The 23,222-nt window shown below is 40.1% G+C and overlaps 1 protein-coding gene across 2 annotated transcripts in view; it reads right to left on the bottom strand.

The window, feature by feature from the left end:
- Positions 1-8,518, bottom strand: part of dok6 (docking protein 6) — a 54,689-nt gene extending 46,171 nt beyond the window's left edge. Inside the window, exons 1-2 of one of the 2 annotated variants that reach the window (XM_063483756.1) lie at positions 8,395-8,518; positions 8,218-8,307 (exon numbers count right to left, since the gene is read on the bottom strand). In XM_063483756.1, coding sequence (XP_063339826.1) covers positions 8,218-8,283 — 66 coding nt within the window. In that variant the 5' untranslated portion in view covers positions 8,284-8,307; positions 8,395-8,518. The remainder of the gene's footprint in view (positions 1-8,217; positions 8,308-8,394) is intronic. The other variant, XM_063483755.1, reaches the window with a different exon arrangement.
- Between the last annotated feature and the right edge of the window lie 14,704 nt (positions 8,519-23,222).

Genomic DNA, 23,222 nt, shown 5'->3' with positions numbered 1-23,222 from the left:
CAGCATGAATAATGATTGTTGGGCTGTTGTTCCCATATCTTGTTAGAGACGCAATTCATCAGGGCCAATAAGAGGTGGCGATTTGTCTTCAGGGTTTATCTGATGGAGGAAGCTGATGAAAACCAATGGAAATGAACACACAACGTATGGCTCTGCATATCTGTGAGTCAATGCACTGAGTCCAAAATGATCTATCACAAAAAAGAGGAGCTAAAAGTAGGCTGCATGCACCCACAAGGCAGAAATAAAATCATAAGCAAAACTAGTCATATTAAAAATCCTCTGTCTTCTTCAGTTCCAATTTCCTTTGGCAATCAGAGACGAAGTGCAGAATGCGGCTAGTTTTTGCCCACTGGATGTAAAGAATGACTGATTTGCTAATTGATATAACCCGACTTCATTGCACAACCTCAGCCACATTTATCCATGTTGTTTGGAAGTCTCAATTGCTGCAAGTCTAACACAGCTGACAGTGTATTTTCTACGCTCCACTGACAAGTACAGTTCCTGGGATGAAAAATCTCCTGACATCCACCATTCTGGACAGCCTGTCATTGTTAATAGTGAGTGCATGGAAGTGGCAAGATCCTATCTTAAATGGCTGTGCCATCTTGGACAATAGACACATTGTTCTCCACTCCTTTGCTTCTGCTTTGGTGGGTGCTTGTGTGCCAATAAGGGGAGGGGGACATACCCACACACCATCACAATACATGCTTTCCACATAAAGGCCACTGGATACTGGACACAAATACCCACTTGTAAGTCAAAAACAGCTGAGACCGAGAAAGGAGGGACGTTGATAACAGCTAATGGAGGGAGTGACTGTACGCTGAGATGGGTAGAGAGTCCAGAGGAGTACTTAAAGAGTAACAACTCTTCCCTTCTTTTATATTAAGTGTTTAAAAAAAGAGCAAAAGTGCTTTGTTTGTGTTGTTAGCGTCTTTATCCCTGTGCACTTTAAGCTGCAAGCAAAGCATTTGTTGTTGTTTTACTAAAGATGTGGTTTGGTAGCACAGAGGAAATTTTATTCCTACCGAAAAAAAAAGAAGAAAAACACAATCCCATTCGCCTTGTGCTTATATGCTTCTACCAGCCAGTACAAATCAATATCTGTCCAGAGCTATAGATTTAATATATAACCACTTTGAAGGAATTTCATATGTTTAGATTAGTGTCTCTAATTCAAGACCCAACCAAAAGTGAAATATGGCCACAATCTTCTGTGCTGTTGAGTTGCGGCACTGAATGATGGCCAGAAAAGTAAGTTGATGTTTGACCTTTTGGACATAATTTTATTCAGTTAGACCATTTTCAGAGATATTGCCGTAGCAAGAGTACAAATCCTTGAGTCATAGCCAAAAATCTTGTTTTAGCATGGCCTTAACATAGATCACCAACTTATAATTAGTTCATTGTTAAAACCAAGTAAACAGTTGTGCCACATTTTAAGAAGATGTACAAAATTTGATGGATGGAAAACCTTAAAATGCAATACCTCTGATCACAGCTGTTGATAGAAAGCAGGCATAAAATGGTCCAAAAGCAGCTTGTCACATGTGAGATGGTGAAACCGGAGAGTGTCTTGTTATATTTGAAAAAAAAAAGACGTTGCTTTTGTTGGACAAAACAATTAAATGACTAATCTTTTCAGCTCTGAATGGAAATTCCTGTTCAGCTCTATTTCCAGCCTTCGTTTCTTGCCCAGTGTTGCAAATACGGATGGATTCACGAATGTTACATTTATCCCATGAGTAAGCATTCATGATTAGTGTCTAACCCCCGAGCCAGTGCGGCTGATGGAAGTATTACTCCATGTAATATCATGCGTTCAATCACAACAAATTATTCCTCTCTGTCAGTTTCTAACAAATCTTTCCGTTGTCTTTTCTGTCAAACACTGAAATCTAATTCCCCCCACCAACACCAAAGGTGGTGAAAATCTAAGACGCAATAAACTCCGGCAGTTGTTACTTGTTTGCTTGTTTTTTCGAGTTTCTAGATCACAAAGGGTTATTTGCAACAAAACAAACTGTATGCATGCACAAGATTGCAAAATGGTTCACTCATAAAAAACTAATTTTAAGACCTCAAATCACTTCTGCAAATCTATAAACAGGACTGTATTCATCTTTTTGCAAATGATATCCTTGTGCTAGGATGATGAATAACTTAAGCTCTCAGTCTGCAGCCCAGATTATTGGTTTACTGATTATTTGTTTATATTCAGACTTTTGGCTGATTGTTTTTTCACTCCTCCTCATTCCGGACCAGACATAATGCATTTTTAATGTGTTTTCTGCTTTGACATTTAATGCTGTGCTTGGACCAAGGCACTCTCAAAAATACACTTAGATGGCATTAGAGCTGTCCCTCTCAATTTTTATTACTGCTATTATGACGTGCACGAACAGCAAAGCTTATATATTATTTGTGCTTTAAAGATTGAAGTTAGTTTGCGGGGTCCAATTTTTTTATTTGTGCTTAAATTTAAAGGTGAAAGTTGACCAATTGTGCAGTCTGGGACAACGAAGGTACGCTCGCTGATTTTAATTTCCAACAGCACTCTTAATCTCAGGAACTTATTCCAGCTCACTGAAATGAATATGTGTAATGTGAATGGGGTCATTTGTTGTCACATACCCGCAGAGAATTATAACTCCGTACACTCACTCAGCTCTGTGCAGCTTTATATCGTCTTCCAGCTAACTGTTTTGCCTTGGCTGCTATCAGTAGAGAGGAAAAAAAACTGATAATGACAGTACGCTTGTTCAATATGAGCGGCTACTTTAACCTAACATGCAGTCATGTGATCCAGTGCTAACAAAAGAAAATTAAGGTTTTATGAAAAAGAAGTCTTTTGTTGTTGTTGTTTTCATATGGTGAGAACCAATACTATCTAAGGGAGTGAGAAGCACTCTGTGTCCTCTTAAAGTACTACCCAACTACCTGTGAGCCAGGATCTGTTCTACAGCTTCTTTGAAGTGTCAAAACATGTTTGTGAATACAGAGACTGGCAGACAAACTCACCTCCAGCAAACTTAAATTGACCGCTTTTGCTAAGACTCAAAGTAAAGTTGGACAGACGCAGAGGGGAGGAGAAAAATATTCACAAGTTGACCTTTTATATTTACCGCAGTGTTCCTAAGCTTGGGAAACATGTACTGTACCTGGACTGAGACTGACACACAAATTACTCAAAGGTCACCTTATTCAGCCTTTCAAGAGGAGTCCATCCCACTGATAGCATCAGCCGTTTTTCGCTGAAAGGAAACAAAGAACCTGTTTTGATGACAGAAATATCGCTACTGCTGTTTCTTAGACGCTGCTAGATTTTGCTTTTCTCTGCACTGAAGCACTTCACTTGTATCTGGCTCTTGTAAGCATTTAGTTTATTTTCATGTTGTAAAAAAAAAAATACTGTATGGTACAAAGCCACAGGATTAAAATTAATTGAGAATCCACACACTGTTCTCTGGCAGCAGATTGTTTACTTGTTTGTCGGGTGCATGTGCGTGCCAATTCAATGTCGAACCAAGCCAACTTGTGTGTGTGTGTGTGTGTGTGTGTGTGCGCCTTTGCACTGTGTCAGGGGGAATAGCCTGTTGGGGTTATGGAGGGTGCAGCGCGGGGTGATGAATAGGATGCTTTTGTGCTCGGCCCCACAGCTGTCTACAAACCAGTGAAGGAGAGAAAGGTGAGGGAGAAAGGGGGTAAGGTAAGAGAGATAGCCAAATAAAGGGGAAGAAAAAAGCGAGGGAGATAAAATAGCGCAGAGGAGATGAGAGCGTCACAGCTCCGCGTGGGGAGTACAGGTGAGATACAGGGAGCTGAGAGGTGAGAGAATGGGTTTAGAGGTGAGGAAGAGAGGTGGGGAAGGGGGGGATGTGAGAAAGGAAAGACAGACTGCTTGTGCATTCAAGAACATTGCACCGTTGTCTCTTCAGCCAACACAGAGACAAAGACGTTGGCTAATGTAGGAATCGTTGACATTCATGTGCATGGACAAAAACAAAAAATGCCTCCAAAAAAATAAGAAAAAAGAGGGAGAGAGAGGAAGCAGACTTGACCTCATGGCCTCAACCTTCACACATGATGGGGTTTGAAAATGAGCCAATCATAGTGAGTGATGCTGATGAGTTGGGCCAAAGCTGTTGGTGTTGCTGTGGCCACTTTAACACCTATCACATAAGGACAACCATTGGACTATTTCTAATAAAAATAAAAAAAAAACATTTAAAAAAGTAAAATACATTTTAAATGGCACTGCATTACAATAGAGGGCGATGTGGGAGCGCCAGAAGGTCAACTGTGATGCAAAGTCTTGATATGTGATATTTCAGAGACCTTTAAAGCACTTAAAACATTAAACAAGCATCACATGAGAAGGAAAACACCAGAAACCTTTCCGACCTTAGACTTAAAGCAGAGCAGAGACAGTTCGCAAAAAATAAGCTGCCTGCTGACAGGCAGGGCTCGATATATTTTCAGAGCTGAGCATCAGAAATTGTCAACTGTCAACTTGTGTCAAGTATTTTTGACCAAGTAGATCCTTATTTACATCCACTTTTAGATTTCGCTGTAGCAACATTCTCGAGAGGCTGTTTCACCAATGTTTATGCAACCCCAAATTCAAAATAGTTAGGACACAGAATGCAATGATGTGCAAATCCCATAAACTAAATATTTTATTCCCAGTCAAACACAGAAAACATATCAAATGCTTAAAATGACACCTTCATAACTTTTGCACTGTCCACTTCCTGCTGTGACAAAACAAATTTCCCACTTGTGGGACTAATAAAGGTTATCTTATCTTATCTTATCTTATTTAGCTCTTTCATTTAAAGTATTGGCTCATTTTGAGTTTGATGGCTTACTTACGGTCAGTAACATGATCCACCAAAACCTGGATCTACAGATGGTGGCTCAATTTCAGATGTTCCTCAACTTAAAATTGCAAAGACTTTGAATATCTTATCATGTAGAGTACATAATATCAGCCAGAGAGTCCAAGAATCTGGAGAAATCTCTGTGCGCAAAAGCTGAAAATCAATATTGCGTGTCTGTGATGTTCGGTCTCTCAGGCGGCACAGGGTGTTTTCATGGAAATCACTGCATGGGATCAGGAACACTGTGTATATCCATATATGCAGGTTAAAGCTCTATCAGGCAAAGAAGAAGCCACATGTGAGCATGATCCAGAAACACCACCACTACTCTGTGGTTAGACAGAAACAAAATTTGAAATTCTTTATAGAAAACATGAACTAAAGAGAAGAGAGACCATCTGGCTTGTTCAGCGCTCAGTTTAAAAGCCTGCATCTCTGATGGTATGGAGGTGCATTAGTGCCTGTGGACTTGGCAGCACATTGGCACATCTGGAAAAGCACCATCAGGGCTGAAAGGTATATACAGGTTTAGAGCAACATATGCTCTCATCCCTTTCAGGGAAGGCCTTTCATACTTCAGCAAGAAAATGCTAAACTGCATACTGCACGTAGTACAACAGCATACCTTTGTAGTAGAAGAGTGTGGATGATGAAATGACCTACCTGCAGTCCTAGACCAGTTGTAAACATCTGGCATATCGTGAAATGAAAAAATATAACAACAAAACCCAGGACTGTTGAGCAGGTAGAGTCTTATATCAGACACAAACTTAACTGCAAAAGTCTAGCAGCTGCTCTCCTAAGTTACCAAACTTTTGTAGACTGTTGGTTAAAGCAGAGGGGATGCTGCACAGTTGTAAACGCAACCCTGTCCAACTTTTTGAGATTCATTGATGCTATCACATTTAAATCCCCCTTATATTTTTCATAAAATGGTACATTTTCTCAGCTCAAAATATGTTCTCTATGTTCTGTTTTTAATAAAATGTGAGTTTATGAGACTTGAAAATCATTGCACTCTATTTTTAATTACATTTTACACAGTGTTCCAGCTTTTTGGGGACGCAATTTGGGTTGTACATTTAGCATTCAAGAATATACTTTAATACAATGAAAACCGCCTTAGCGATCACTAAAAAAGTCTAAAAGGCATCAGTCCCAGTTCGTCACGTGTAGACATTGTCGTGTTGTCTGACAATATTAAGTGGAACAACTGTTAGACAGTTTGCTCAAATAAAACAAAGGCTCTGCATGTTCTGGTAAGCTGCAGCAGGAATGCTGTTGGAGAAAATGTGAACATAAGTAAATATAAATAAAGCAAAATACTGAAATAAGTATTCTTATTACTTCAGAGCTGTGTGTAATTGCACTGAAATGAGGTCCATTATGTAGATTTGCCTTTATTTTATTGATGAATAACCCAAAGAAGCAAAGAGGTGAATACATCTCTCTATCCAAATACGTGTATTCAGTTACCCTTCTAATCTGACTCTCTGTACAGTACGTTCCTCGTGTGTTCTGTTTTACATACATAAACATTACTGAGGTGTTGAGTCATCGATAACAGGAAGAAAATTGAAAAAATAATGAATTCAGCTTAATAGAATCTCTGGTTTATGTTGAGAAAAGCTGCAAAAAACCCTTTTTTTACATTCCTAGACAACTGTGAATAACTCCCATTTATCTCGAGGTGTATCTTTCCAGTGTATCTGACACGCATTTTCATTTTCATCCCTCCCCAAATCCTCCCAAGAACACTTAAAATAATGCCACAGAAAAAAAAGAAAAAGAAATCGCCTGTTGATTCAGGCACACAGATGCCCGACCCTGCTCGGTCTTGTTGTTTTGTTCTGCCTGTTTCCGAATGAGAATTGTCCTGGAATAACTAACCCTAGCGTGGACAGATAAATGCATTCCATCTTCCCACACCAGGGTTCTCTGAGGCGATCGCAGCATGACTTTTCTATGATGAAACAGCAGCAAGCGGTGGAGGGCTGAGGGAGTGGGCGAGCAGGACACAAACTGCTTTTCTCCACAAACAGCAGGATGAGACGCGGAGCTGGCAGCGATATGGCATCCATACCACGAGCTCAGCCAACACAGCATGCGTGCTCACACTTGCTTTGCAAAGTCATAGGCTATCCACATCTTCTGACCACATTTGACTAATAGCATATGCGCGAAATAAACACACTGAGTCAACTGAGCTGTGTACGAGCAGGCGGATTTGCATGTTAACAACGAGAAATGTCTCGCGCCTTCATTTGTTTCGTGCGGCTTGTAAAGCGACTGTTACTATCAAAGAGTAATCAAAGATATCCTGAACAGCAGCAAACAATGGCAGAACAGTGTTGATGAAGCCAGGTGATGATGTGGGGAGGCAGACATCATTAGCCCCCATCATCACACTTCATCAGAGTAGAGGGAGTGTGCCCGCTCTGTTAGCGTAATGAGCTGGAAGTATGAACAAAAGCAGATGGCTTTATGAGTCAGACAATAAGGCACTCATAATTGAATCTATATCATTCATTTCAATTTAAGCAGTCAAGCCATTTTTCCTCCTTTCTGTATCTCAATAGAAATCCTTAATCAATGCATTGAGGAGCTGCCATCATAATGAATCAGGCGCACTTCAATGAGACTTTTCAATTCTGCTGGGAATAATTCATGAAGGCTGAAAGAGAGGTAAAGTACAGCGCAGCCTGTGCTGTATGATAAAGGTAGGAACAAGTATTTCCCATCTTACCATCTGTATAAAAGAGTGTTCATTTTTACCATACATCAACCATAAAGGGACTAACATTACCTTATTAAACACAGGAATTTATGCCATATGACTGTTCATCTGTTCATACTATAACTTTACATATTTTTTCTTATAATCCTATAGTCTAGTCTATAATCAAGTTGGTTACCCTTTCTTCAAGCTTATACATTCATAATACTAGTTGCAGGCTAACATTCTCGAAGAAAACCAAGTTATGGCTGACAACAAGCACAAGGTATGATTCACAAACCCCTCGCACATGACACCGGCTGTCAATCACCCAGACTTTACCATCACCTCCAAAGTATTTGTGCAGAAAGCACCGAGTGAAACTTGGCGGCTGCTGGAGCTTCTCTAATCTGTTTTCCCTCTTGAAGAGCTCACAGCAGGACGCTTTGCCCGTGGAGCAATTAAAGCCTCTTTCTTAATCCAGCTGCCCTTGACTGCAAACAACTGGAAGTCCTCTTCCCTTTCCTTCCTTCCTCCTCCTCCTCCTACACCACCTCCTCCTTCTATTTCTCCTCCGCCTCGCTAGACAGCAAGTGCAACAGTACTCACCCCCAGTTTCTTACTCCGTATCCTCACGTATCCCTGCTTGACTATATCGTTGAAGTTAGAAGCCATGGTGAGAGGGAAGCTGGCGGCTTCCTGTCCGAAAGAAGGAAAAAGAAAAGAAAAATAAAGTAACCTCTCTCTTTCTCTTTTTTTTTTATTTTGAGTAGCGGAATCTTTTACTTGAGGCTCGGTCCGTGTGACATCCAGCAGGAGGAGAGCGAGAGGTGGGCAACCTGCTCCGGTGTCAGCCAGTATGACGCTTGGGTTGGCCGGCTTCAGCGGCGCGATCCATCCGGGAGAGGAGGGAGATACCATTCGTCAGCTGATTCACTTCAGCCGGAGAGGAGAGCAGAGGCGCGCTTCCTGGACCACACCACCACGCACCGGCGAGGGGGGCGTGGAGGATATGTGCTGAGGAAGGTGGTGGTGGTGGGGGGGGGCATTTTTATTTAGTTTCATATTAAAAGCCCACTTTGTTCAAAAACTAAATCCCCTTCCTCTCCCTTTCCCTTTTGCAATCGTTATAATTCAAAAAGTCACTTAGTGGGAGTCATACCTACTGTGATTAATATCCCCGAGGAATCAGTGGAAACTGTAATGGTTGTCTACTGGATTAGTTGGCATTAGTCCAAAATGCTGGACTCTATTTCCTCTGTTAGTCTGTTTTAGCAGGACTAAGCTCTCAGTCTCAGAATATTGTGCTCATTTTATTGTAGCCTTATAAAATAATGTCTTTCCTTTGACAGGCAGCACGATCTTTAACCCTTTGTGGTTTACTCATGGAAACACATGGAAATTCAAAATTTCAACCCTAGAGCATCTTACATGACTTTTTTTTTTTTTTTTTTACTTGTGTGCCTTTTTCCAATTTTATTTTCATTTTTATGGCAAATCTAGTTCAGTGAAATAACCATAATATGGTTCCTCAGCCCCTTTTAGAGTATACGTTTTTCCAAAAGGTGTGTATATAAAAAACATAGAAAAATACATTAATTTAAAGCAACGTTTATTTATGAACATTTTTCTTCATTCACAATGGAAATGTCCAAAACTGTAACAAACATATTAAAGCACAGCCCTGACCAGTCACAGGCAACTGCTTCACAGTAACATGGTAACATGCTGTATCATGGTAACATGATATTTTCTTCAAAGATTTAAGTTCATTTCAGTTCACCTACTGAACTGAGCATGTGTATACACCTTAATACAGGCTGTTCTATTTTATGGCACAGCACTTGATGGGTTGACTTCCATAAAAGAGCCAAGCAGACAGCTGCAAAAGAAAAACAGATTTTTGTCAATATCCAGCCAGACTTGAAGGAAAACAATAACACTGAAGTGTTGAGCTACTGAAAACAAAATACACTGACATAGGAATTGTAAATATATGACAAGAAGTTAAAAAACAACATAATAACTACTGATGTGACCAATTTTTCCTAAATAAATTGCAAATACCCAATTACTAAATTAATTTAAAATAATAACACTAAGTAAAAATAAACACCATTATGTGCAATTTAAGTAGTTAAACTATAAGATAATCAGAAAAAAGATCCCACTGTACCCTTTCTAGCCTGAAAATGTTGAAAATTGGTTACATTTCCCATCCGATCACTGTATAGTGTTATAGAAATTAGAGGAAACATCCAAATATACCATTTACTACTGGTCTATATTTTAATAGTGTATTTTTGTTAGTAAATAACACAAGTATGGCTCCTTAAATGTATCTGGTGCGTGCCTAAAAATGGACTATCACTGTTATGGTAGGTAAACAGGGCACATGATCAAATATGGTGCCACCATTTTTATGTTACAAATATCACTCATTTCTAGAAATCCAGCATTAACAGCACCCATCTCAACATTTATAATAATTATTTAACTGTATAATGCATGGGTTTTATCAGTTTACCACAATTAGTTTCCATGCTATGACCACAAGTGTGGTAGCTGTAAAAAACCCAGTTTCCCAAATTCTTGAACAACTCGGGAGTTCAAAATGCTCCAGGCCACTGCTGATTGGTCAGCAATGTTCCCTCTAAGCTGCGCACGTGCGCAATTGCGCACTGCTGGCACAGTCTCTGCGCACAGAAAATCTGCGTTGCGCACAAAAAAAAAACTGACAGTACCTGAATTGAAATTAAAATTAATACTTTAACAATTCTGTTTTGCAGTGTGAGTCAGTAAGTGATTGGCTGCTCCCATGTGGGATTAGAACGATGCCACCTTATCCCATAGTCCAGCCAATAATGCGATTCACATTCGCACATACGCAGCCAATCAACGTGGTTGACAGGCTATGACAGCGTCCTTATGTGCCGACACCGGTGTTTTAGCTAGCAAAGCGGCGTGGCTGATGTGGAGTGAAGCCACGTAAATGACAACGTGTACAACCATTGGAGATGTGAGCAGGACAGACGGAACAATTGACGGGAAAAGTGTGGACTTCATACCAGTTTTTAAATTGTGTTGATAGGCCACGTAAAACCAGAGTTGTGATATAAAAAAAATGCAATGTTTGGTTTTCTTCCTGAATACTATCGTTGTTTATATTTACTGCGGGAAGAAACGGTAAAAACGGCGTTTTATAAGAAAAAAAGCTCGAAAGCGCTCTCCGCCTGTCAGCAAAAACAAAATCCCCCGCCCTCCCTTTCCTATTCGTCCAAAAAAGTACCATGTCGACCAATCAAAAAATGATATGGCAACGTGGCATCTAGTTGTTAAGAAACGGGGGGAAGTTTTAGGAGTGGCGGGCGGTGTTTTGAGACGTGAGAGATTTGAGACGTTTAGCGCAAACCTTGTGTAGTTAGTGTGTAGTGTAGTCAATAGTTTTGTTAGCAATGAGCAATGAGACGACTGCTGGATGTTACAGGTGTTACAGGAGGGATACATCCTGTTGTCTGGCCTGCAGGTATCAGGCTGTTGTTCTCCTTTATCTCATAGTGGACAGAAATTATTTTTTGGAGTGGCACAAATAATTTGTGTGGCATCAAATTTGATGCAGAACAGCTGATTGTTCTGTAAATAGTTTGAAATGTTTATTTAAAAACGTCTTGGCTGCATTTAAAAAAATAGCTGCAAAAAACGTTGTTGTTTGCATAACTCAGTTACTTTTTTGAAGAAGTAACTATATAATTAATTGCCCAGCATTGGTCATTATATACTATATTTTGCAGACAGAGAGTTACAGACTCTCTCCCAGACCACAGACTCATACTCATAATACAAGTCAGAGCTTAATAAAAAAAAGAAAGAAAGAAAGTTGTGTTTTCGAAATTGGAGTTCAAGGTATTTTTACTTCCAATAGTGTTAACATACTACACAGGTCAATGACTAGATTTTTTTTACATTTTCATTGTAAGTGGGCTAAAGCAGTTAATTAAAGGTAGTCTAACATAAATGTAAATGCTGTAATTTGATTTGATTTGAATAAACTATTTAACTTGGATGGATTCGATGCTGGCGTGACCACAGTGTACACGTCTGATGTCGCTCACAGTGGTGCAAGGGATCGCTCAGGGAGTTTGTGTGTTCGCTCAGACACATAAAAAATTAGAGGGAACATTGTTGGTCAGATCCATTAATATCCCTATCACTTTGCCTGATCTTTGCTGGTTAGTCAATCCAAATTTCAATGTCTGTTTAAGTTCCTTGCCCATATTTTCTTGGATTAAATAAATAGCTCAGCCTTCATCTTACAAATAAAAGGCTAAATTTACTCCTATGACTCCATTTATTTTAATAATTATAACAGAATTATAATATAGTCTTTTTATTACGTTATTTAATGATTCTCACCAAAAATGGTTGATATCTCGATGTCATCTTCCTGATGAAAACTGTGCTACTAGACCAAAAACTGAACCGTAGAGTGTAGAATAGAGGTAAATAAGGAGTTAAATGTATATTCTTTAAAACAATGACAATTAATATGTTTGGTACATTGTTGTGTACAGTGACTGCTGAAGACAGTCATCAACACGTCTTCTCCAAGTACACAGACTAATATAACCAGCCTGTTTAAAAAGCAAAACAACAACAAACCAAAACATTATGTACATTTTTTTTCATCTAAATTCTATTTCATTTGTGACACGATGAAATTAACACATTGGACTCTCCGAATCTGTGATCCTGTGATGTCAACTCGGGAATGCTCTTACATATGTGAGTCAGCTCAGAGGGAACTGTTAGCTCGTATGACGGACCTGAGAGAATGAGGTTGAGACAATAATGAGGTGCTGATTGTTTTTTTCCCTTATTTGTTCTATAAAGAAACCTCTTATAAAGATATGGTAGAAAGCCATTCTTGAACACAAACTTTCACTTAATAGAAAGTCGAACAAGGATGTTTAGGCAACGTTGAAGGTGTGACCATCATGGTAACATCTGCAACCATTTTAAACTGTTTTTCAACCACAGCTAGATGTTGAGAAAAGGCTGCCAGCCCACAGTTATTAAGTGTTTTCTAGGTTGTAACTTCAGATTTGTATTTTTTTTTTTAACGTTAGGTTAGGATAGGATAGTCCATTTTAGTTAGTTTTGAAAGTTGCACGCTACCTAAAATTGTTTACAGTAAAACTTTTTTCTTATTTCCTATAAAAACTTGAATTGTTACCCCCTTATTCTCGTTTACCTTCCAATACAAGTATTTTTAGATAAATGAATGTACAAAGTCACCAGCAGTTTTGCAAAGTTTTAACTTTTTTTTCTTTAAAAAAATCACATCTAGGGTTGCATCAGGAAGGGCATCCAGTGTAAAACGCTGCCAAATCAAACATGGGGAGCTACCTGCTGTGTTGACGCTTTGTGAGGGAAGAGAGCAGCAAAAAAGTAACGTCTTTTTCTGTTTCTTCTATCAGTTAATAGAGAAAACAACCAGCAGAGTAACCAGTTCAAGTGATTATTTGTTGCTAACCCCATATAATAGATATCAGGTTGTGACTCAACAACAATTAGCCAAAACTGATTTACCTGCAACATCTTGATGTTCCTTTGTTCTGTACAGACTTGGACTGTTTTAGTCATTATAGGCATTTGCCATTCATCCTTTTTATCACTAAATTCGTTTATAAGATGGTGCTCAAGGTCAAGATTAACATGCTCTCCTTGATCACTGTTAACATGCAGTGAATTCAATAAGACTACTTGTTTACTGAATTTTGCTGTAACTTTTAAAACCTGAAGTAACCACTCAAATTCAGTCCTCGGCTCTACTCCTCAACAATGTTCAAAGAAAATATGCAAATACACAACAGAGCTTGGTGTTCAGACTAATTTGCAACGCACTTTGTACCTTGCCTTTTGGTTATTACCTGTCTCAGTATGAATAGCATTTCCATATTTTTCACCAGACAGTCCGCTAATAAGGAAATACAATTTGAGATTGCTAGTGTGCGAGCTCTGTGTTTTGTCATTATTAGGCGGCGCCGAATTGATGTTGTTTGATTTGCTGAATAATGCAACCAGATAGGTGAGTGCCCTATTAAAGGATCAAATGAATAGCAGGAAACCAGACAGTAGAAAGCATGGCACCGCCGGCTGGAGCTTGTAAGTAGCAGATACAATGCTGCAGATTGGCAATCAAAAAGCACCGAAAATAAAAGCACAGAAGCAAATTCTGATCCCTGCCAGAGCTTTAATCCTGATGTAGTGAGAGGCGTAGCTCAGGTTGTACAGCCGTAGCTTGTGAAATCCTTGGTATGAGACAGCAGATGCTTCAGGTGCAGTGATACGAGTGGCTGTCATTGCTTATGTTGTTTAAAATGTGGGGGGGGGAAGAGATGGCTTATGTAACAGAGTTATATAAAGTATACAAAACTCTAAATAAAGATCAAAGGCTTTTAATTCCTGGAGAGGTTTTTCCAGATTCTTTTGTCTAACACTTTGCATTCTAACAAGAAAGCCACAGATTTCATTGTAAAAATGAGGACAGAAACACTCCAGAGCAGCCTGTGTTTTTTCCGGTTTATCCCGGCACAATTATCCTATTGCGAGTACTAATTTATTTATTTATTGTGTTTCACCGAAAATGAAATATCCCCTGCTGGTTGGAGGCCCTTTTTCAGTGCGACATTGACGGCTGCCACTTTGAGAAGTGTCATCCTGTCAAGTGTCAGCTTTTAAGACCAGAGGTAAAACTCAGTTTCTGTTTTTCTTTTCTTGTTTTGTTTTTTTTGGTGTCGCTTTCTTCACGTTCACAGGGGCACGCAGAACAGCAAGCTGCCACCCCTCCAACAAACAGCTTGACTTTGATAGTCTTCATGTCTCTGTGGATGTGTCCTCAAATTTCAGACTTGTCAAAGTTGTTTTGTCTTCATAATCCTCTTTGTACAACATGGCGCTCTTCCATTCCCACTGCCTTGTCATCCTCTCTCTAAGAAAACAATGCTGACAGCAACAATTTCTTATTTATTGCACTAAATATTGTGCTCTGGTGACTGTCATTACCAAGGACTGTCCTAGTTTTTGGGGAAATAATTGCCTGCCGTGATACAAGACCAGCAATCATTCGGTCTCCGGTTGGTATCAGGTAGAGGGGCAGACTCCACAGCGTGCAGGCTGCCACGCAAATCAACATACGGCCCCGTCATACACGAACGGCTGCCAACGGGGGTCAGATGTGGCGAGACTCGCTCAGGAGCAGAGAGACCTTCACCAAGGTCAGTAACCAAAATCTGCTGAGCTGTGGAAAACAACTCCTTTCCAATATGGCAACTTATCAAATATTGACCTCATAATCATCACCATTTTTCATACACGTTTCGCATCACCTGTCTAATTCACTTCACGTCTATGATGATTAATACGGGGGAAGACTGAGAAACCGCAGCATCCATTAGAGCACCAAGCATTCCTAAAAAACCTCCCCGGAGCTGTTTATTCGGTCACTGCGGAGGTAAACGCAAATGTTTTTTATGGTGTGGTGAAATATTGAAACTGCCTTAAATGCTTACTTTGTCTCAGTGATACTTGGCAAGCACTCACAAGCACAAACAGCTTAATAATTAACACGTTTCGAAAAAGATAAGTGATGGTGAATGAGAAAAAGAGGGGGAGAGCGAAGGAGAGAAATGCGTCTCTGTGCTTCGTTGTTTGCCAGGTAAGCATTTTTACACGTAGGCGGAGGCGAGAAAATAGAGATCACACAGGCAGAGTTATGGTAATGATCTGCTCCGGGTTCCTGTACTCAAGCTTTTTACAGCAACTCGTATCAGCCTGATATGTTAATAGGCACAATGGGATTTGGGTTTGATTAAATGTCAATGCCTGAAGGAGAAAAGCAAGAGTGGAGAGAGGGGGGAAAAAGAAAAAATGCCAATTTCTCAGAATAAGAGATGTGGCTTGTTCTGAGCTCAGCGGGTTCTTGCCCATGCAAGAAGGACATTGGTTAGTCTCACACTATAGGACAGCAAAGGTTGTGTTAGTCCCAGCGGATCAGGCCATGACATGTTTGTGATTTACTCCATAACAGCTAGAGCTAGAAGTGGTTAGAGGGCTTTTCTGTCCTTCAATAGAAGGTGAATCATGAGAGTGGGCAAGTCAAGAGGGTCCTTTACTTGAGTCAAAGATAAGGGTATGAACAGAGTGTATAAGCTTCTTACGAGTTCTCCTCACAAATTAACCGAAAATAGCAGAGCTGAGGCTAAGATTTAATTTGCAGCACGATGTCTGCTTCTGCAAATTTGTTCGTGAGGTGATTTAGCAGATACACCTTTCGTTTTAAAGTCCCAACTATCGAAAATGAAATAAAGAGCGCATTTGCATCGGGGGCGATTTATAATTGTAAATGAGTGCATTAGTCCGACAATGAACTTTGGGGTGTAAACTCTGCAATTACACCAGTGGTCATTATTTTAATCAAAGAGGATGAACGAAAACACAAAGAGAAAACTGGTAAAAAAAAGAAAGAAAGAAAGAAAGAAAGAAAGAAAGAAAGAAAGAAAGAAAAGTTTGTGAAGAAGAAAAGATGCAGACAGGATGAGGAAAAAATGGGGGAGAGGAGAGGCAAGGACACAGGGACAATAATTGAAAGGGTACAGATGACTCTCAAGGAAAGAAAGGCTATGCCTCATGTCGGTTTGACCCACTCTTTGTGTCTTAAATTGGGGTCCATCTTGTGTCACGGTGAGCCTGAACCCCGAGCTGGCTCTCTGGAGAATAGCTGTGCTGCTGTGGCACTTCTCAGAGAAAATAACCAGGGAAGGCTGAATCCATACTTTGTCACACTCAGCCCCTTATAGAAGACTGAGGAGTAAAATAGGTGACTCAACTCAACCTACACCCACCCACCCCCAAGAGTGATGACATGCCTGTTTGGTCTTCTTTTCTGATACTGCACAGCTCATTTGGACACCGGAAGCTGAATTTATCAACTCTCTAAGTGAAGGAGGGGCTGGTCTTGGATCATTCACCAGGTCCTTTATGTGGCCACCTCATTCATTTTAATGATCTTTTATATTAGGAGACTCTTGATGAATTAAAGCCGGTGTGCCTGGAATTAGATATCGGGTTTTCTGGAGTTGTTATTCTGATTAGTTTTTAATTAGTTGTCTTAAAACATCACCTTTTTTATGCATCGCATTAATTTAAAAGTTATAATGGCAACAACATGTTTTGTATTTGCAGCACTTCATCTTGTGTGCCCTCTACTGTAAGGTCAAAGGTCAGAGTAAACTGGCACATCCTAGGTCGCTAAAGGTTTTTAACTAAACAGGTGCCGGTGCAGGACAGATAAGAGCGTGGCTTAGGGTGTTTAGATTGCCACCCTGCAGTTACTGGTCCTCAGGCTCTTTAAATACTGTGTAATTATACATTAATTAGCCCATGTGATGCTGAGTCTGTTTAACTGATCACAGCCTCCTATACTTAAAAAAAAGAGTAATGAGTAGGGACAGACAAGCGTGACTAATGTGTATGCCCTGTAGAGGGCAATATTGTCTGCAGTGCTAGGAGTACTTTGAAGGGGAGTACTTTTAAATGTCTTCATATTTCTTCTGTATGGTAATGAGAGCTCTCTTCTTGTGCTATAAATTCCTAAAGTGATGAATAATCAACATAAGCTGTGTTACAGATCGCTGCATGAAGTCAAAAATTAGTCTGTTATAGATCAAGGCATTTTCACATATGTTTTAAATCCTTTAAAAAAAAGTTTGTTACCTCAAATAGGAAGATGCAGGCTGCTTTGTCATTGCTTGTTATTTGTCATTGTGCACCTCATTTAATATGACGGTGGATCAGTGTTTAAGAGCAGATTCATGTATGTGTTTCCAAGTGCTGTTTGTTCTCTTCCAAGGCTCAGTTTAGAAACAGTTGTTGGAGACATGATCAGCAGCAGAGCATGAAATTTGGCTAAAACGTCACCTCGAGCACCGCGGGTTATTGACTTCCGTATTTAATCTGACAGATTTAATATAAAACAGGTGATCCTTGTGCCTTTCTCAATGGCTGTGGCTTGTGGATCCTTCTTCGGGACTGGCAGAAGCACACGACTCCAGTGCTCACCATCCAGGTCAGAACAAAGCTACTCTTTTACCTCCATGGCCCACATTACAACAACTCGTGTGTGAGGATGGAAAAAGAGTGGAAATCAAACCTCCTCCATAAATACATGAAAGGTCAGCGATGACGTCAGAGTCCAGGGACTGCCCAGTCCGTGATTTTGCGGCCCATCGTCGGTGCCTGATTCGCTGTAGCTCTTTATATTTTGCACTCAGTGCACCTTGACCATGATCCCAATATAAACACAGTGCTACACTTCTGAAATAGAAATGTGTGTTTGCCCGCTGCTCATAAGTCTTTCTACTGTTCCATTTGTTGCAGGCGGCTACAAAAGGAATAATTTTTGCTGACTTGCACAAAAAAAATTGAAAATAAACTTTCTTTATTCTGTTTGATGTAGTTTACTATGAACTGCATTGTTTCATGAGTTCTCTCAGTATTCACTTTCCATGCTCTGCTCTTCTTCCACTACCCCTGAGCCCTCTAGGCCTTGGCCCAAGACTCCTCCACTTCCTTTTTCTAGTATTATGACTGACTGCAAAGAAGTGTGTGTGCCCATCTGCTGTGCTTGGCCTGATTTTTTTGGCCTTGACCCTTAACTTTGCAGCATGTCGTTTTTCAGTCTGTTTCTTGCTTTATTGGAAGGTGTCTTATACTTTGTTCCAGCTCTGTCTCAACATTTGTATCTTTGCTTCACTTTGCAGACTTGTGTTTGCTTTACATGCAGCTTGTGCCTCGGAGAGGCAGGGTTCTTTGAAATTCAATCCATTTCCTGTTGTTATCCATGGCTTTATGCATAAAGGTTGGCACATATCTCAGCTAAAGCACTGTTGTTATAGTTATAATTCATTCATTCTCAGTTGAGCTACATTTGGAGGATAAACAGGAAACCTCTGCCCGTTAAGCTGTTGATTTTTAGAAATATTATATTCAAAAGTAGGGCTGCTGTTAAACATTGATCCTTTGGTGAGAGAGAGATGCTGGACTGCTCAATTAAATAATAAAACCTACACTTCACAAATAAATATTTATTAATTTGTTGTTTTAAGAAGCTGTCCTTATTTATGCTGAGGCGCAAATCTACCAGCCGTGCAGTCTGGGAGGCAGCCAGCCCCTCCCGGTGAGGTACTGTAAGCCCAACTTTCCCAACTTCAGTGCTTGTTTTAAAAAGACATCTACATGTGGCCCACATCTGCATTTCACAACATAAAACTGTTTCACTTTATTTATACAGGAACAAATGTCACTGCTGGTGTTGTATGTGTGCAAATTGTTGACTATAAACCATCTGTGGGCAGTTTTTTTCCCCCCCTCTTAGCGTTGAAGCATTTAAAATATAGCTGCAGTTTTGCCATGGAAGAAGTAAGATTCATTTATGTTAATCAGTGTTTACACACAGAGTACAAGTGAGAGGAAAACCAAAACAGAGCGTGCGGCAGCTACCATATTAATATGTAGATGCACAGTATTGTGTTTAGCATAATGTGCAAAGAAAAAAGCAAAAAAAAAAAAAACTTTGCCAGATGTTCTTAACTAGCTTTACTGGCCTGAGTATACAAGGGCAAAATAATCTTTCTGCAGCACAAGAGCTCACATTTCTTAATTTTCTGTGAAACAAAGGAACCTTTTCTTGCGGAAAGCCTCTTTTATTTGTGTTGGATTGGAAGACAGAGGGTGTATTTGATCTGTTAAAGCGCCTCGCAATTAACCTGGTACAACACATTGGCCGAGGCTCAGCTGTTGACATTGTGTAGCCGCTGCAGGTACAGCGCTCTCGAATGGCACTGTTTGGTTCTAGGATCCAATAAGCACCACTTAGGCTCATGTAACAGATGCACATAGCCATTCACACGAAGTTAACCATTAGTTTGACACTGTTAAATCACACTGCCTGCAGCTCAGCGTGTCACACATTGCTCTCGCTTCTGCAAGGCGTGGATAGAAATAATGACCACAAGCGTGCAGGCAACCCGTTCTGTGTTTTTAAGGTGGATAAGCACATAAGCACGGGCAACGAGCCGAACAGAAGCTGTTGATGTTGAACCATCCACTTTTGCCCTCTTGATTGACACATTTAAAGTATCATTTTTGATATTTTGTTATTGCAGCACAACTCTCCAGCTTTAAGGACTGCGGCAGCATTTCGAGTACATACTGTATGATTTCAAACTTCACTCAAGTAGTCGGGTTTGTTGGTCACAGGAGAGGCAGTTGCTAATGAATGGTTGTTATAAATCAAATGTCTAAGATTTGTCAGAGGTTTGTTTTAAAAGCATCTAGGCCCAAAATAACTCAATAATTATATGACTCACCTTGCCACTCAGGAAAAGCGTATTTTTTTTCTCCGCCAAAGTACCCACTCCATCTTTGCAAAAAACTAATTCACAGTGTGGCTATGTACATGTAATATTTTTGGATCATAAGAGTAAAAAAAAAAGCCCACTCCCTGTCAAATGCTATGTTTTGTTTGTCTGCCAAAGTAAAGGCTTGACAAGAAGGAATCCAGTCATTACCACTGGCAACCATAACTTTTCACCTCGGTGCTGACGGCTTCCCTGACTGCATCACTGCTATCTGATTCCCATCCAACTATATTGGGCCAGACACTGTACATAAACAAACAGGTGAGTAAGTAAAAAAATACAATTAAACCCAAATGTACAGCACATGCACAAACACACACACATATCGCTGCCTGCCTGTCTATCCTCTCTCTTCCCCTCTCCTCGGGTATATGCGGTCTCTTTGACACAGTCTGCCAGTCTGCTGCCATGCAGCGCCACATTTAGCTCCGCAAGAAGTGCCAGACTGCAGCAGAGCAGAGCGGAGTGAGGGGGTTATTAATGGCCTTCCTTATTTTAAACGACAGTCTGAAAACACTGGTGGCACCATGCAGACCCTGCTAGCTGCAAGCTTGTCTTTCATCCCATCTGTCTTCACGGCACTCAGTCTTCTTGGTCCTAATGGGCCCATAGCTGTCGCTCCGTCAGTTTGCACCTAATGCATCCTCGGCTGTCTGGTGGGTCCAGTGGGCAGTCTCGGTGGGTTGCATGTGAAAGCACACAATAATCCATCACTTTCAACTAATGTGTTGCACCTCTTCTTTAATTATTTGAAGACACAGAGGATTTTCTTTTAAATAAATAGGCTAACTGTCCAACAAAGCCTTTCATGAAAGTTACATCTTCATAAAACTTACCCACAGTTGGGACTGCAGCGTCATCACATCATTAAGATGTTCAGACTGTTGTCTCAAACCTTCAGGTTAGCTCTCCCCCATTTTTTCCCCTCCCTTTCACCATCCTGCTCACCCTCTTACTTTTCATTCTTCCAAGCCTCTGAATGCCACCTATCACTCCATCCCACTGTGAATTTTGACACCTGTCTGATGTATGGCTCTCTTTTCTGCATCAGTCTCTCTACTGCCCCTTTAGCTGTGGAGCTCGGCCAATCAGGCAAGCGATCAAGATTAATCAAAACATGATGCGTTTATGTGTTAACACTGCAGCAAGCATTGATATAAATATGAGTAGAGCAATGGTTTGTCAGAGTAAAGATAAATGATGCCATTATGTAAAACTCAATACACAGTGGCTTATGTACAATCCATGTGTACACATCTATACATGGTATATACTGGCTGCTTAGATTTAAATGTAAGCAGATTTAGTATATGTTTCAGTGCTATTTTACTGTATTTGTTCTCTAGTTCTGGAGCAATTATATGGTCTAAATGAAGTTACAAACATGAATCAGCCCCCTCTAAATGTTTTCACTGTTCACCAATTGTTGTGAGGGTCTGCCTGTATTTTTCTATTTATACACTAACATTTGCTAATTTACGCAGATTTGTAATTATGAATCCTAAGATTAGACCTGCGGGCACAGAGACAATTAATTGAACATAAATCCATGTATACTGTGTCACATTGGTGTCACCAGGCTAGTGGCTGTACATTAAGGCCATAAAATTTAGTATCACTTGTCTGGGGAGTAACAAAGACTGACGGCTTAATTCAAGACCTATTGCGGCCCTCCAGACATCATAACAGTGCCAGACATGGATATGGTGAAATCTATTATTGACTGGTCATTTTGTTCGACTGTTGCTCCTAAGTGAATGAGGAGTGATAGCTTCTCTCCCTGGTGGCAAACACTGAGGAGGTATTCCAAAATAAGTCTGAACAATTTCTAATTTTTCAAAAATATATTTTCATTTACAATTTTAGGGCAGTGGATCAAAAGTTTATTCCATATTATTTGGGTAATTTGGGTTGGGTGAACCTAATAATTATAAAAATTCCTATGTGCAGTCACCAGGTATATACACCTGCTCACTAATGTAATGAATTAGCTCAATTCATTTATGCATGTAGACAAGGTTAGGACGACCCACTGAAGTTCAAATCAAGCATCAGAATGAAGAAAAGGGATTTCAGTGACTTTTAATGTGTCATGGTTGTTGGTGCATGATGGACTCAGATGTTGGTCTGAATGTTTCAGAAACTGCTGCTCTACTGGGATTTCCCCACACAAACATCTGTAGAATTTACAGAGAATGGTCCGAAAGACACAAATAATATCCAGAGAGTGGCAGCTCTTTAGGTGAAAATGCCTTGTTGATGTCAGAGGTCAGAGGTGAATGGGCAGACTGCTGAAGGAAGGAAACAGTAACTCAAATAATCACTTGTTACAACCAAGGTATGCAGAAGTTGAACACAAGATGTGCTACAGCAGCAGAAGACCACACCGGGGGGGGGGCACTTCTATCAGCTAAGAACAAGAAACTGAGCATACACTTTAAACAGGCTGTGATATTTGGATGGTAGGCTCTGAATTTGGTGTAAACAACATGAAAACATCCAGTTCAGACTGGTGGTGGTGTAATGGTGTGGGGGATTTTTCTAAACCAAATGAGAATCGCTTAAATATAAGAGTCTGAGTATTTTAGCTGACCGTTTCCAGCCCTTTGTGACCACAGTGTACCCATCTTCTCCTTCCAGCAGGATAACACACCATGGCACAAGTTCAGATCATCTCAAACTGGATTCTTGAACATGACAATGATTTCACGGTATTCAAATGGCATCCATCATAACCAGATCTCAATCCACTAGAGCACCTTTGGGATGTTGGGAAACAGGAGATTTGCATCATGGATGCACAGATAAAACATTAGCAGCTGCTGTGTCATGCTATCGTGTCAATATGGACCAAAAACTCTGAGGATTGTTTCCAACACCTTGTTGAGTGGAGTCAGTTTTGAAGGCAAATGGGGTCCAACTCCGTACAATCAAGGTGCAACTAATGAAATAGGAAGTGAGAGTATATAAATGTATAATGCAAACAGCTTTTTAAATCAAGTTAACTTTAACAGACTTAAAATGGAAGAAGAAAGTGGCTAATAGAAATGTGTGGTCATTCTGTTGTTTTATTGCAAAATGAACTTTTCCTAACAATCCCAAGTTAGGAAAATCTATATGCAAGGAAAACAGAGA

The sequence above is a fragment of the Pelmatolapia mariae genome, linkage group LG9 (genome assembly GCF_036321145.2).
Source record: "Pelmatolapia mariae isolate MD_Pm_ZW linkage group LG9, Pm_UMD_F_2, whole genome shotgun sequence".
NCBI lineage: Eukaryota > Metazoa > Chordata > Actinopteri > Cichliformes > Cichlidae > Pelmatolapia > Pelmatolapia mariae.
This window is presented reverse-complemented; position numbering and strand designations above follow the sequence as displayed.